This window comes from Dendropsophus ebraccatus, chromosome 6 (assembly GCF_027789765.1).
Source record: "Dendropsophus ebraccatus isolate aDenEbr1 chromosome 6, aDenEbr1.pat, whole genome shotgun sequence".
Taxonomy (NCBI): domain Eukaryota; kingdom Metazoa; phylum Chordata; class Amphibia; order Anura; family Hylidae; genus Dendropsophus; species Dendropsophus ebraccatus.
Genome location: NC_091459.1, coordinates 54,739,526 through 54,755,123, shown reverse-complemented (window position 1 = coordinate 54,755,123; position 15,598 = coordinate 54,739,526). Strand labels below are relative to the sequence as shown.

The following is a 15,598-nucleotide window of genomic DNA, read 5'->3' as shown; positions in this document are numbered from 1 at the left end:
AGACCTAAGAGTAAAAAGATCACTAGAAACATCTCTGTACTGTCCATTTACATTCCATCCATTGTGATCAGATTGCTCCTAAGACGTCTTTTTTCTAGAGTAAATAACCCCAAGCTTGATAATCTGTCCTGTACTGTAACCCACCCATTCCCTTAAAGGGGTGGGCCACTTTATAGTAAAATTGCTCAGTGTACAGTATTAGTAGGTGTACTCACTGTATATACTGACAGCAGCCCCCTGTGTACCTCATACAGCTAAAATCAGGCTCCCCTCCTCCAGGCTGGGATGCCCTGCTCTGTGGTGTTCTGGTCCATAAGATTGCTTACATGGAGGAGCATGTGACCAAGCCCCGCCCCCAAGTGTCCACCACTGAGCCTGTATATGTCTATGGAGGACACAGTGGACAGGGCATGGTCACATGCTCCTCCATGTCAGCCATGGACAGAAACAAAACAGAGCAGGGCAGCCCAGCCTGGTAAAGGGGAGTCTGGTTTTTAGCTCTACGAGGTACAGAGGGAGCTGCTGTCAGTATATACAGTGAGTACACTTACTAATACTTTGTACTGGCCTATTTTACTATAAAGTGGCCAACCCCTTTAATGACCTCTGTCGCCCTCCTCTGCACCTGCTCCAGATCAGCTGTGTCCTTCTTATATACTAGAGCCCAAAACTGTACACAGTATTCCATGTGTGGTCTGATCAGTGATTTATAAAGAGGAAAAACTATGTTCTCATCTTTAGCATCCATGCCTCTTTTGATGCATCCCATTATTTTATTAACCTTGGCAGCTGCTGTCTGGCACTAATCACTAAAGTTGAGTTTACTGTCCACCAATACCCCCAGGTCCTTTTGGCAGTTTTACCCAGTGTTTTCTTATTTAGCACATAACTGTACATATTATTTCCACAGCCCAAATGCATAATCTTACATTTATCCACATTAAACTTCATTTGCCATTTCTTCGCCCAAGCCTCCAGCTTCTCCAAATCCCTATGTAATATGATATTATCCTCCTCTGTGCTGATTACTTTACCCAGTTTAGTATCATCTGCAAAAATGGAGATTCTACTCTGTAGCCCCTCTACAAGATCATTAATAAACATATTAAAAAGAAGTGGACCCAACACTGACCCCTGCGGTACCCCACTAGTAACTGTTACCCAATCAGAGTACAGTATGTTCCATCAATGACCACCTTCTGTTTTCTATTACACAACCAGTTACTTACCCATTTGCATACGTTTTCCCCAAGTGCCAGTATCCTCATTTTGTAGACCAACCTTTCAAGCGGCACAGTATCAAATGCCTTTGAAGTCCAGATACACAACATCCACAGCCTCCCCCAGGTCCAGTCTATAACTGACCTCTTAGAAGCCGATCAGATTAGTCTGACAGGATCGATCCCTCATAAATCCATGCTGGTGCTGCGTCATAAGATTATTTTCATTAAGATACTCCAGTATAGCATCTCTTACAAATTCCCCAAATACTTTACCCACTATAGATGTTAGACTTACGGGCCTGTAGTTTCCAGGATCACTCTTCAACCCCTTCTTGAATATTGGTACCACATTAGCTATGCGCCAGTCCTGTGGAACAATCCCTGTCATTATAGAATCTTTAAATATTAGAAATAAGGGTCTGTCTAACACAGTACTTAATTCATGCAAAACTCTACTATGGACACCTTCTGAGCCCATTGATTTATGGATTTTAATGTTTTTAAGGTGCCGCTCAACTTCTTGGTGTGTTAGGCAGGTGAGATTTATGGGAGGATTTACATTATCCCTAGTCTGTTATCTGTTAGCATTCTCCTTCTCCCACCTTCCACACCTTCCTACGCTGCTCCTATTCCTAGCTGGAAACTTTTGCTAAAGACACAGATCTTTATCACGGTGGCGTGCCGGGAAACTATTTTTCCTGGAATGGAGTTCACCTTAGAGCTTTCCTGTCCACATCTCATATGGATCCGTCTCATGCGCAGTACTGGAGAGAAGAGTTGCTGTTGCTTCCGCACCCCTAATAGCTCTAACATCAGAGGTTGGCCAGGTTACAGAACACATGGGACAGCTTACTCTGATCACAGAAGAGATAGACATCATGTGTCCTCCGTCTATAAGGAAAGGGGGGGGGGGGACAAAGGAGCTGAGATGGAGCATGGAACATGCAAGGTGGTTTTTTAGGGGGATGCGTCACTGTGTGTTGCAGACAAGTGGCCCAAAACATGTAACAGAAACCTATTACAAACCTGCATTCCTTATGGGTTGTGATTGAAATAGATTAACCTTTTCCTCACCGGGGTACCCCTTTAAACCCTGTTCACTAAAAGTGTACTGTACTTTGTTGCTAAATCTCATTGTAGACTTCACATCCGAAATCCCACAACATGTATGCTTCGTGAGTCGTTACTTAGTAAGAGCTGTGATCATTGATTAGAAGACTGAAGATTAGCAGTGATCAGCAATTCTCTGTCCCTGAGATATTACCATGCAATACATGTCGCCCTTTATTGATAATCAGTGGAGAAGTATCACATTTCATACGTCTTTCTCCTCCCCTAACCACGCTTCCTTGTCCGGACTTCATACATTCTTCAGGTGCTACCAGGTGACAGAATGTGAGGAGGAAGAAAGATTCGTGGGTGAGGCATCTGCCGCAGGAAATTACAGTAACCAGTCACATAGGTAGATGAAGCGTGAGAAGAGGAGAAAAAAGGAAGGACGTCACTTAGGAATACACATGCTCCAGAGTATGGTCTGAAGACTAGGACAAGCTACTTCACGTGGGACAGAGTAAAGGAACTCAAACTACTGAGAGTCTTCCACACCAGAGCCATGTATAAGACATAGGGCACAGTAACAGAATGCTGCTGCTGCTTCTGCTCCTTTCACTCCTACCACAGGACAATGACTCAGGTAAGCACTAAGGCTGGGTCCAATCTGCAAGAACTGCATGAGGATCTTGTAAGGTAGTGATTCAAGTTCAGCCCTTACGTAGTTTACTAACAGGACTTTTTAATACTGTGTGAACACAGCCTAGAGATTTCAATATGCAATACTGAATTTAGAAGTTTAGCCTACTCTCACTTTGGTGTAAAGGGGAAACAGCATGTCTGTAAGAACTGTGTAAGGGCCCTAATACACAGGATGATTACCATGTGAATTATTGTTATATCATTCGAATTTAAACGCTAATCATTTTGTGTAAATGCAGACAACAATCAAACGACCAACGAGAAATCGATTATTGGTTGTTTGGTGCTGACACCAAAATCATTGTGAAATCATTTGCTGTAATTTCCCATTCCTTCACTGTAGTTCTGCATTCTTTCATTAATTATTCCTAATTGTTCCTCCATTTGCTGAGATCAGATGGAGTAAACCATTGTAACTAATGACTATAGCTCTGCGTAATATGGTGAACGATTACAGGTTAATGATAATCTTGTTTGTGATTGTTTTTTGTTCATTGGTAAAAATCACTGTGTCTAATGAGACCCTAAGGTTCACACTGATTGTTAAAGTGAAAAAACTGCAGTTTTTTTAAATAAGGAAAATGGCCGTATAAATGATCATGATCATTATTTATGGCCATCCTTATCAATGGTTATTATTATAAAAAAAAGTCCTGTTTTTTTTTTTCACTTTAAAAGATGGCGTAAATAGAGATGAGTGAATATACAGTAAGGACAAAGCAAAGTTCTTCGTCCCTATCTGTATTCCACTCATCGGGCTGCGGCGCTTTGAAGTGTGCTCCGCTCTGTGCCGCTCCTTCCCAGGTGCTGGAGAAAAGATGTATCCCATCCTGGGAAACTGGGAGAAAATTCCTAGGACGGGATCCATCTTTTCACTGCACCTGGGAAGGAGCGGCATGGAGCAGAGCACACTTCAAAGCGCCGCAGCCCAATGAGCGGAATAAAGATACTGACCAAGTGCTTCGCTTCGTCCTTACTGTATATTCGCTCATCTCTAGGTGTAAACATAGCCTTAGGGTTAGCATTAGAGATAAGCGAGCCGAACCATCTGCATTTGACTCCTGCTGTATTCTTGGTCCGTGGGGAAAGTGCAGACAGCCCGGGTTCCACCTGGAAAACAGAGATACAGTCTATGACCTGTATCTATGTTTTCCAAGCAGGATTCGGGCTTTCTCTACCGATAGTAGAGAAATACGATAGTTCGGGTCCGTACAAACCTGAACCTTGGCCTGGCTCACTTATCTCTAGTTAGCATATACCGTAAGAGAAGGACCTATTTACACTGAATCTGAGCCTTATCAAGAATACCTCTTCATCTGAATTGTATCAATGATTTTATGTCTATAACCAAATTTATACAGCATAAAGTTTTATTGATTAGTGATTGTGACCTTCCAAATTATCCTATAGGTAATTCTATCTGGTCATGTGTCACTGTTTGCTGCAATGTATCCATGGTAATACTGACTCTTCTACTATGAATACACGACACAGTACCAGGGCCAGCACCAAAAATGTAATTCTCTGTGTCACTGTGTAGTTTACAAATCCTGCTTGTTGTTAAGGGAAGCCTGACATTGTTCTACTGTTCCGTGTGTGGTTTGTTGTCCTGACAGCATCTTTGTATAGAGGGAGCTGCCAACATGTTTTTCAGGGTCTGATGAGTTATTCTGAGATGAGGGAGGACATTTTTCTTTACTTATCTTTAAAAAAAAAACTATTGGGGAATTTCACTTAAAACAACAAAAACAAACAAACAAAAACCCATTGACATATAGTAACAGGGCCAAGACTAGTGCCTTAGCCTAATGGTAAAATTAATCCTACCCCCCCAGCATCACTAATATAAGATATAAAGAGATATGCCCCCTGATCCTGATAATGTTCTACTTTTAGGTACCCCTATATACATTGCTTATACCAATCAATGCTGTGCTATTGCATTGTATTGGTCAGTTTGATTGGTGATCTGCTGCTAAAGGTTATCTCAGGCAAATCTAGGCCTCATTCACACATTTATTTGTTTTTAATGACAGTTATGTCAGCAATCCACCAAAAATCCATCCTTATTGCATCTGTAGTGCATCCGTAATCCGTGAAGGTTTTTTGTGGATGTTTACAGAGATTTCTTCTATAAAATTTACAGATCCACAAAAATTACAGATGCTCCCATAGTATTCTACTTTCATAGACGGACTGCAGATGCATAAATCTACAGACAGTGTGAATAACCCAATAGAAATCAGTGCGCCCTAAATTTGTCCATAACTGCAGATCCACAATTATGGATTAATTTACGAAAATGGTGAGTAAGGCATTAGGCCTTATCCACACATCAGTTTTTTTCTGTCCATAAATTAGGATCCTGATTTATGGACAATAAAAAAATAAAATGTGGTCATCCACACATCCATTTTGAAAACTGATCCGTTTTTGGCCGCTGATCTGTTTTGCAAAAAAAGTAGGATCTGCACTTATATGACATAGGGATGCATAATCAGCAAAGGCAGCATTGCCTTTGCTAGGGCTCTGGCAGGCATAGCAACCAATCGGCATCTGTCGATTGTGGGACTGCTCATCAGACCCCTGACAGGTAAGGCACCTGTCAGTACATGCTGTGATATAGTCATAGGCTATGCCCACAACATCTTTTTCTGGATGTTTGAGACCAAATATAGGCCGTTATTTGGTCTCAAGTTGCCAAAAAAAGACCTTGGCCCTAGACTGTAAAAAAATTATGCCTTTCAATCTTCTTAGAGCGCTTAGACGTTCAGTTTGGTGTCATACTGGAAATTAACTTTAAAGGGTAGGTTTGTAATCAACCACTCCATACTAATCCATACTTGTTTTCAGTAATTTTTATATCACAAATATTACAAAATATGTGTCAGAAAGTTATATGGATTTGTAATTTAATCTCCTGTCTTCCAGTATTTATAAGCTGCTGTATGTCCTGCAGGAAGTGGTGTATTCTTTCTAGTTTTACACAGTGCTCTCTGCTGCCACCTCTGTCCAGGTAAGGAACTGTCCAGAGCAGGAGAGGTTTTCTATGGGGATTTGCTTATGCTCTAGACAGTTCCTGACATGGACAGAGGTGGCAGTAGAGAACACTGTGTCACCTGGAAAGAATACACTCCTTTCTGCAGGACATACAGCAGCTGATAAGTACTGGTAGACTGGAGATTTTTAAATACAGTGGTGCCTTGGATTATGAGCATAATTTGTTCCGGGTCCATGCTTGTGATCTAAATCCAGTTTTAAACCAAAGCAAATTTTCCCATAAGAAACCACTAACATGCAGACAACTGGTTCCACACCCCAAAAATAATGATTTTTTTTAATTCTGAATAACATGTAGAACAGATGAAACAAACAATGAGAAACAGTTGAATATGTGATATTATAAGTTACTGTACAGCATAGCAATCAGCATGTGGAGTATAATGTATAGTAAGTGCATAAACCTGAAGAAAACAGCAGCAGTTTGTAGATACAGGAAGGAGCTGCAGATCCCCACAATGCAGTAGCATAATACAACAGACTAGAATATAGAAGCAGGGTTGCTGTCAGATGTCTGTGTGGTTACATGACAGCAACGGGAAAGAGGTGTGTGTTCAGCACGGACCAATCAGGAAATGAGAATCACAGAGCTGTGCAAGAGGACAGTGACAGAAACTTTATATACAGCAGTGTGAATGGCAGTGTGTAAGTGCAGGCACATTATAGCAGGAATGGAAAGGATGGGAAACACAAGGACTGACAGAGACTGCAGGTAGCATGAAGGAATGAGCAGGACATATGTGGGCACATACATGCAGCACTCTCTGTCCGGGATGAAAAGGGGTTACAGCTATGAAGAGAATACCTCCACAGTCCTGTCCCCTGATGTAAGCCCCAGCCTGGAATGAATCTGCTATGATTTGGAAGGTGAGGGAAACTTCCTGGGGCAGAGTCAGAGTGCTGTAGACCCCGCTATGCAGAACATGCTCCTCCCCCACTCCCCCTTCCACCCAGTACAGGGAGCTCTTAAACCAAAGCAATGCTCCTAAACCAAGGTACAATTTTGAAAAACTGTGAGCTCTTCTTGCAAAACACTCTTAACCCAAGTTACTCTTAAACCAAGGTGCCACTGTAGAAATAAATTACAAATCTTAATACTTTTTGAAACCAGTTGATTTGAAAGAAAAAAATAGACTAAATATGCATTTAAATTAACTGTTGATCCTAAATTTAGAGTTGCTGGAATATGATTAAAAAAATTATGTCATAGCAACCTCACAGCAACAGCATGTGACCAAACTTGTAATAACCTTTGTGTTCTAAACATGTTGCTGCAGTATGTAAGACAAGTAACTATGTCCCCTGATTTTCATATACTTAGTGTCTTGGCTAGCACATATAAAGTCTTCAAGGGTTATATGCAGGATGACAAGATCTAGTATGTATTACACGGCCCAATATTTAGGTGCAAGCACAAGCCTGTCAGATCAGCACTCGCTTGCTCCTCATTCCCAATGGAGTAGTGCGGGGGCCACAGGGAGCAGAAGGAAGGGCTACCCGGAGGATCCTTAGATAGTCTGGGTGGCCCATAGAACATAGCGGCGATCCTATTACACAGGGAGACAGCCAGCAGACCATCACTATCATTGTGGTTTTGATAGGTTGTGCTTTAAGACAAATGATCAGCCAACACTATGCAAACGATTATTGGACAATAATCATTGGTTTAACAGGGCCCTAAGACCTCATGCGCATGCTCAATGAAACTGCATGGTGGAATTGCAGACCTCCCGGCATCATGTATCATTTTGATTTCAGGCGCATCGAAAGTATTTAAATCTTAGCAGGACTGTACTGACACAGCCGGTCGGCTGTATCAGTACAGTCCCGCTAAGATTTAAATACTTTCAGAACTCCCTGCATCCAAAAGATATGTGATGTCAGGATGTCTGTCATTTTACCACTTGCTTCACGGGCCATACGTTTCGTGATTCACAAAACATGTGCATGAGGCCTTAGGGAGGCATAGGTGTCCAGCATAGACTGAAGGTGTGATAGCCTTGAGTGAGAGAGACCGATGAGAGGTTGGATGCTGTGAGACCTGGTGTGGAGTCTATCTACCCATGTATAACAGTGTGGGGATTGGTGGGCTAAGAAAAACTGTGACAAACCAAGTGTGTAACTGGAGACCAGTGGAAGTATTTGAGATTTAAATGGACACAGTCAGTAAAAAAAAACAAAAAAAAAAACCTGGCCCTGTAACATATAACAGAAAGAAAGTCCAACAGCATTCGAGGTAAAGTGTCAGGACCAGAAGGTACATACACGACAAGACAGTGGGCCCTAGGTCTGTACCCACCCACTGTCCATGCCCACTTGCCTCGATCGGCCCTAGGCGGCCGTGGACAACCACGTAGACGTTCCCTACGCTGATTACGTGCACACAGAATGAAAAGGACGAACAAACATACAAGAATAGTCAACAAGCCGGGTCAAAACCAAACAGGCAGCACAGTACAAAATCAGCAGGCAAAGGGATTGTCAAATAGTCAAGCAGAAGGTCAGATAACAAGTCGAATCAAACAGAGGGATTAGGAAAGGTGTTCGCAGGAATAGATGGGGTAGCTGGGACCAGGAGTTAACCTAAATAGCCAGCGCTGGCACTCTGCCTCAGCTCTGTTTTATGCTGACCAAGAGCCCGGTCCAGATTCTCATTTGACCGGTGCTCTGATCACCCAGACTCCAGAGAGGCAGAGGAAACTGTCAGTCAAAGAACACAGCTCAGCTGCAACAATCAAGACCAGTAGTGAGCAGTGTAACCCTTGTACTGCCAGAGACTGAAAGAAATGCGGGTGTGTCAAACAAAAGGCAGGTCCTGTTCACACCAGGCTCAGTGCAAATTCCTGACATAGAGCACATAAATCATCAAACCTTTATTCTTTGCCAAAGTACATGCTTGATAAAGACCCAGTTGGGCCGAAACGTCACTTGTACTTGGACATGGAATTAAGGTTTGAAGACTTTTTTGCTCTACCTTGGATGCTGTTGGACTTTCTTTGTATTATATGCCAAGCTGCTTTCACTGGGATTGTTGGCATTTTAGTGTGCATACTCCTTTCTACACTTAAGGCCCTACTCCACAGAATGATTATCGGCCGTATTAGGCCGATATTTGCCGTTACAGCCGATAATCATCCCGTGGAATAGAAGGCAACTATAAGCCGACATCATTCATGTTGGCTGATCGTTGAATTGTTTGTCTTTCAAACATGTTGAAAGACAAACGTCTCATACAGCAATTATCTGCTGCCGTTGCTCCGTGGAACAGGAACCGCTGCTGAATGCTAAGGGCTGCTCGGACAATCTAGCGATCACTCGGGCAGCCCCCCCGCACCTGGCTGCGCCCCCCCCCGCCCCCCCCCCCCCCCGGACTCACAGGCTCGCTGCTGCCATGTGGAATAGTGGCAGCAGCGAGCGGGGAAGAAGGAGCAAACGAGCCCTTTGTTTTCACCTTTGATACATAAAGTATACATAGCGTGGATTCCACATAGCCTTTACTGTAACTGATGCCTTTAGTAGTAAAACCCTTGAGGGAGCAATAAACTTTAGAAGCAGAATTTTTATGTAATGATTACACAACTAATAACCACGTGTATAAGTTCTAAGTGCTAAGTGATCTGTCCAGCCCCGTAAGATACAGTCATTTTACTACAGTGATAAGAAAGGACTATAGGCCCAGATTATCTAACAGTGCACTAAGCACAGAAGCCAATATTCCCTTCCTGCCAGCTGTGATACTATTAGAAACAAATAACAATGAATGCAATATCTGTAACATAAGGGTAGATTTATTAAACATGGTGTACAGTGAAACTGGCTCTGTTGCCCCTAGCAACCAATCAGATTCCACTTTTCATTCCTCACAGACTCTTTGGAAAGTGAAAGGTGGAATCTGATTGGTTGCTAGGGGCAACTGAGCCAGTTCCACTTTACACCATGTTTGATAAATCTCCCCCCATGTTTGATAAATCTCCCCCATAGTGTATAAATGACAGTGTATAAATAATAACCTATCACACCAAAAACAAACCGAAGGAGGGAAGGTGGTAAAACGTCTCTTGTCCATGGTCACACGCATGGTGGGGGGGGGGAGCAAAAAGGGGCAATACATGTAAATCCCAGAGCGCCTACCCAGCAAGTGACCCTGGCTATGGCTGTATCCATGTTTTCTAGAACTCCATAGAGTGGCATCCAACTTCTCCAAATGCTGGGAGTTGAATGCCGTCACTTTTCTGCGCTCAACATTAGTTACTGTTCTTGGGGACAACATAACAAGCAGGCTATTCCTACCTCTCTGGCTCCCTGGCTCTGTCATCCTCCTACGACATCTCCTGCCTCCACTTTCGATATGGATACGTTTCAGCAGTGACAGCCCACTTGGCCACTCACTGACTGAGACGTGAATATTAATATTAGACCCTACACATATACAGAATAGATAAATATCATGTATAAAATTATTTTATCATGAGTACAGCCTGTGCTACTACATCAACATAATGTTATGGTGTAAATACAGACTCCAGGATGAAGTGAAGCCAATATAAAGATCAAAAATCCTTCACAAGTTCATTTTTAATATTCCCTTTTCTGATAGAAAAAAACTTTTTGTATGCATACGTGTTAGTAGAGAGGTAGAGCTGGGCGATATGGCCAAAAAATAAAATCTCGATTTTTTAAAAATTTTGGACGATTCTCGATTTAAATCTCGATTTTTTTTTCCTTTTTGCTAAATAAACAGAATAGTTTTGTCCTTGCAGCATCAGATACTATTTTAATGACATTTGAGACAACTGTATTGCTTCTCACTGTAACAGTGCTCCCCTGTAGTAGACAAGCTCCCTGTGTGCCATTCTGGGCCCCCATATAGTATAGGAGATCTTCTTTGTGTGTTTAGTAGTGGAGGTATAGTGGATAAGGGGTGTAGTAGTAGTAGTAGTACAGGTAAAGATGAGGGGTGTAGTAGTACAGGTACAGATGAGGGATGTAGTAGTAGTAGTACAGGTATAGATGAGGAGTGTAGTAGTAGTAGTACAGGTACAGATGAGGGGTGTAGTAGTAGTACAGGTATAGATGAGGGGTGTAGTAGTAGTACAGGTAAAGATGAGGGGTGTAGTAGTACAGGTACAGATGAGGGCTGTAGTAGTACAGGTATAGATGAGGGGTGTGGTAGTACAGGTATAGATGAGGGGTGTAGTAGTAGTAGTAGTACAGGTAAAGATGATGGGTGTAGTAGTACAGGTATAGATGAGGGGTGTGGTGGTAGTAGTACAGGTATAGATGAGGGGTGTAGTAGTACAGGTACAGATGAGGGGTGTAGTAGTAGTACAGGTATAGATGAGGGGTGTAGTAGTACAGGTACAGATGAGGGGTGTAGTAGTAGTACAGGTATAGATGAGGGGTGTAGTAGTAGTACAGGTATAGATGAGGGGTGTGGTAGTAGTACAGGTATAGATGAGGGGTGTGGTAGTACAGGTATAGATGAGGGGTGTAGTAGTAGTACAGGTATAGATGAGGGGTGTAGTAGTAGTACAGGTACAGATGAGGGGTGTAGTAGTACAGGTATAGATGGGCAGCTAGGGGGGGATGGAGGGGGACTGGGGGTGACGGAGGGCGAATGGGGGTGACGGAGGGCGAATGGGGGTGACGGAGGGCGAATGGGGGTGACGGAGGGCGACTGGGGGTGACGGAGGGCGACTGGGGGTGATGGAGGGGGACTGGGGGTTACTGAAGGAGGAGTGGGGGTGATGGAGGGCGACTGGGGGTGACTGAAGGAGGAGTGGGGGTGATGGAGGGCGACTGGGGGTGACTGAAGGAGGAGTGGGGGTGATGGAGGGCGACTGGGGGTGACTGAAGGAGGAGTGGGGGTGATGGAGGGCGACTGGGGGTGACTGAAGGAGGAGTGGGGGTGATGGAGGGCGACTGGGGGTGACTGAAGGAGGAGTGGGGGTGATGGAGGGCGACTGGGGGTGACTGAAGGAGGAGTGGGGGTGATGGAGGGCGACTGGGGGTGACTGAAGGAGGAGTGGGGGTGATGGAGGGCGACTGGGGGTGATGGAGGGGGACTGGGGGTGACTGAAGGAGGAGTGGGGGTGATGGAGGGCGACTGAAGGAGGAGTGGGGGTGATGGAGGGGGACTGGGGGTGACTGAAGGAGGAGTGGGGGTGATGGAGGGCGACTGAAGGAGGAGTGGGGGTGATGGAGGGCGACTGGGGGTGACTGAAGGGGGACTGGGGGTGATGGAGGGCGACTGGGGGTGATGGAGGGTGACTGGGGGAGATGGAGGGCGACTGGGGGAGATGGAGGGCGACTGGGGGAGATGGAGGGGGGCTGGGGCAGCTGGGAATGATTGGGAAAGGAGTACACATAGCCCTCCTCCCCTCACCCCGGCCACACATGCAGGTCCCGGTCTCTGCAGGAGGCTGCAGGGACTGTAGTGGTGATAGCGTCGCTGCCATTACTGGAGCTGTACAGTGGGATCAGGGGTGAAGATCCTGCTGTACAGCTCCAGTAATGGCAGCGACGCTATCACCACTACAGTCCCTGCAGAGACCGGGACCTGCATGTGTGGCCGGTAGGGGAACGGAACGCTATGTGTACAGCTGGGGAAGGTCGGTCGCGGCTCTGGGGGACTGCCGACCGACCTGCACCTCGCCCCACTTCCCGCCCGCCCGGCACCTCCACGCAGCGCCGCCCCCTCACTTCCCGCCGGCCGTAACCTGCACCTCATGCCCGACCGGCACCTCCACGCAGTGCTGCCCGCCCTCCATCTCCCGCCCGGCACCTGCACCTCCCGTCCGCCCGCCCGACTGACTCTCCGCGCTTCTCTGCCCGCAATGATTTTTTGTGAAAATCGAATTTACGATTTTCACAAAAAATCAAATCGATTCTAACCTTCTGGGCGAATTAATCGAATTAATTCGATTAATCGCCCAGCCCTATAGAGAGGTGTTACCAGTATGTTGCCCCAGTGCCAAAATGTTTACTACATTATTTTTTACATTTTGAGGCTATGTTCACACACCATCAAAATGACGGCTGTTTTTATTGACGGCCTTCATTTAACGGCAAATAATGGCCACTGTTTTATAACTCTAATAACACTCGTTGTTCCAAAATAATGGTCGTTATTTGCTGCTTAATGACCATCCAATAAAAACCGCCATCATTTTGATGTTTACAAAATCGAGTTTTTGGCCCACATATTGCATATTACAGATTGTACATGTGACTAAATAAATAACATTAGCTGTGTTACAGTTGTATATAAACAGACAATAGGGGAGATGTTGTAATGTTAAACTGGCTCAGTTGCCCCTAGCAACCAATCAGATTCCACCTTTCATTCCTCACAGACTCTTTGGAAAATGAAATGTGGAATCTGATTGGTTGCTAGGGGCAACTGAGCAAGTTTCACTATACACCATCTTTGATAAATCTCCAAAATCCCCAAAATGTGTAGAACCAGTAACACAAAATGTAAATGTGTGAATGCACATGTGTGAGCAAGTAAGGCATCAAGTATATCCACAACCATGGTTTCTTTTCTTTTTGTGTGTGTTCGACATCTTCATTTCCTTAGACTGAGGGTGTTATTACACAGGGCGATGGGAGCTCGATAACTGTAAACGAGTGCTGATCTGCTAGATCGGCCCTCGTTTACTGGGCCTTTTACACGGCCCAATAATTGTTTAACAAGGGCTGCATGGACATGGTCCAGGGCTCCTCTTGCGGTCTGCTTCTCCACGGGTCCCACGCACTGCAGCTTCAGAGCAGCCTGTCTTAGCTGACAGGCCGCTCATCCAATCACTGGCTGCGGCGGTCCCGGACAGTGATTAGCTGAGCGGCCTGTCAGCTCAGACAGGCCGCTCTGAAGCTGAAGCACATGGGACCTGGGGAAAAGCAGAGCGCAGGAGGAGCCCTGGACCATGGAAAGGTAATGTATGCATTTTCCATATCGTCTTCTGCCGGCCGGTGCCGGCTGATCGCTGTGTTTATTACACTGAACGATAATGGGCTGGATAGGGCCGATTCAGCCGATTATCGTTTTGTGTAATAGGGCCCTTACTGTACATGGATAAGAATGTTCCTAAAGTAGAAGGTTTTCTAGGCACTATTCCAATTCCAGGTTCAAAAACTTGTGCCCGATCCAAATCCACTGGTAGATAGGTATAATAGGTTTAATGTCGGAAAACCGAATGCTATAAGCTGTAACAAGAGTAACCGGTTTCCTACCATAATGTTGTTGTTATCTGGATCTATCAGTAGCTTTGAACTATCCAGATCTCTAGTTTTTAAATATGGCTGAACTATTAAACGGAAGCATATGTAAATTATCCCTCTGGATCATATGTTGCCTCCTGCTTATTAATGTACAGATTTAATGTAGAGTAGAGGTTTTCTATGGGGATTTGCTACTGCTCAAGACAGTTCCTGACATGGACAGGGGTGGCAGTAGAGAGCACTGTGTCAGACTGGTAAGAATACACCACTTCCTGCAGGACATACCACAGCTGATAAGTACTAGAATGTTTATGGTTTTTAAATAGAAGTAATTTACAAATATGTAGAACTTTCTGACAGTTGATTTAAAAAAATATATTTTCTCCTCCGAAGTTTCCCTTTTATTATTGAGTAACGTCCTTCCCAAAATATGGAGCAAAGAAAAGTATTCTTTGGTATGAAAACATATGAATGCTTTTAAGACATAGCAAATTTTCCTAAAGTAGAGAATTTGGCTCCCACACTGGTGCCTTTAGTTCACACTGTCTCTTTATGGCCATTTGACGTCCATCTTTTTTAAAATGGCCTTCGTTTTGAGTCCAAATATAAAGGTTAAGTACTTACTTAGTATCATGATCACTAGGAGCTTAGTCATCATCTGTCTAGAATTATCAGCCATGGAAGCATGAGAATTCCCGGGAACAACACCGTGTCCCTAGACATGGGTACAATCAACACACAGGGAGATGTGCGTCCAATAGGCCATACTAATTTACATTCACATTTACAGTTTGAGTACAGCTCAATGTTAAATGAAATAACAAAGTTTTGGGCAAGCTGTGTAACCTATGTAACTTATGTAAATAGATCTGTATGTTAATGCAGAAGTGAAGTTCTGTGTCACGATACAAAACGGATTCCACAGAATAGACGTCGAATAGCCCCACATTTGTTCTAGTATTACAAGGGGTGATCTGGTTACAGAAAATTATGTATCTTTAAGGCTATGGTCCCACAATGTCTTTTTGTTTAAAATAACGGCCGATCTTTTACAATGATGCCCGTTAAGTCTATGTTCACACTAAGTAAAAAAAATAGAGAAAAGCCATCCGCTTTTTCTTTTTTCATTTTGCTTTATCATCATTTCAATTGACTGGGGTTATCCAGTGCTACAAAAACATGGCCACTTTTCCCCCTCTCTTGTCTCCAGACTGGGTGGGGTTTCAAACTCAGTTCTATTGAAGTAATTGGAGCCTAATTGCAAACAACACCTGAACTGGAGACAAGAGAGGGGGAAAGTGGCCATGTTTTTGTAGCGCTTAATAACCCCTTTAATGAAT

General features: G+C 44.1%; 1 protein-coding gene across 1 annotated transcript in view; it reads left to right on the top strand.

Annotated features, from left to right (window-relative positions):
- The first annotated feature begins 2,599 nt into the window (after positions 1-2,599).
- The window catches only part of LOC138794833 (interleukin-20 receptor subunit alpha-like), a 39,163-nt gene continuing 26,164 nt past the window's right edge, over positions 2,600-15,598 (top strand). The window contains exon 1 of the mRNA XM_069973733.1: positions 2,600-2,916. Within this exon, the coding sequence (XP_069829834.1) occupies positions 2,865-2,916 (52 nt within the window). The 5' untranslated portion in view covers positions 2,600-2,864. The remainder of the gene's footprint in view (positions 2,917-15,598) is intronic.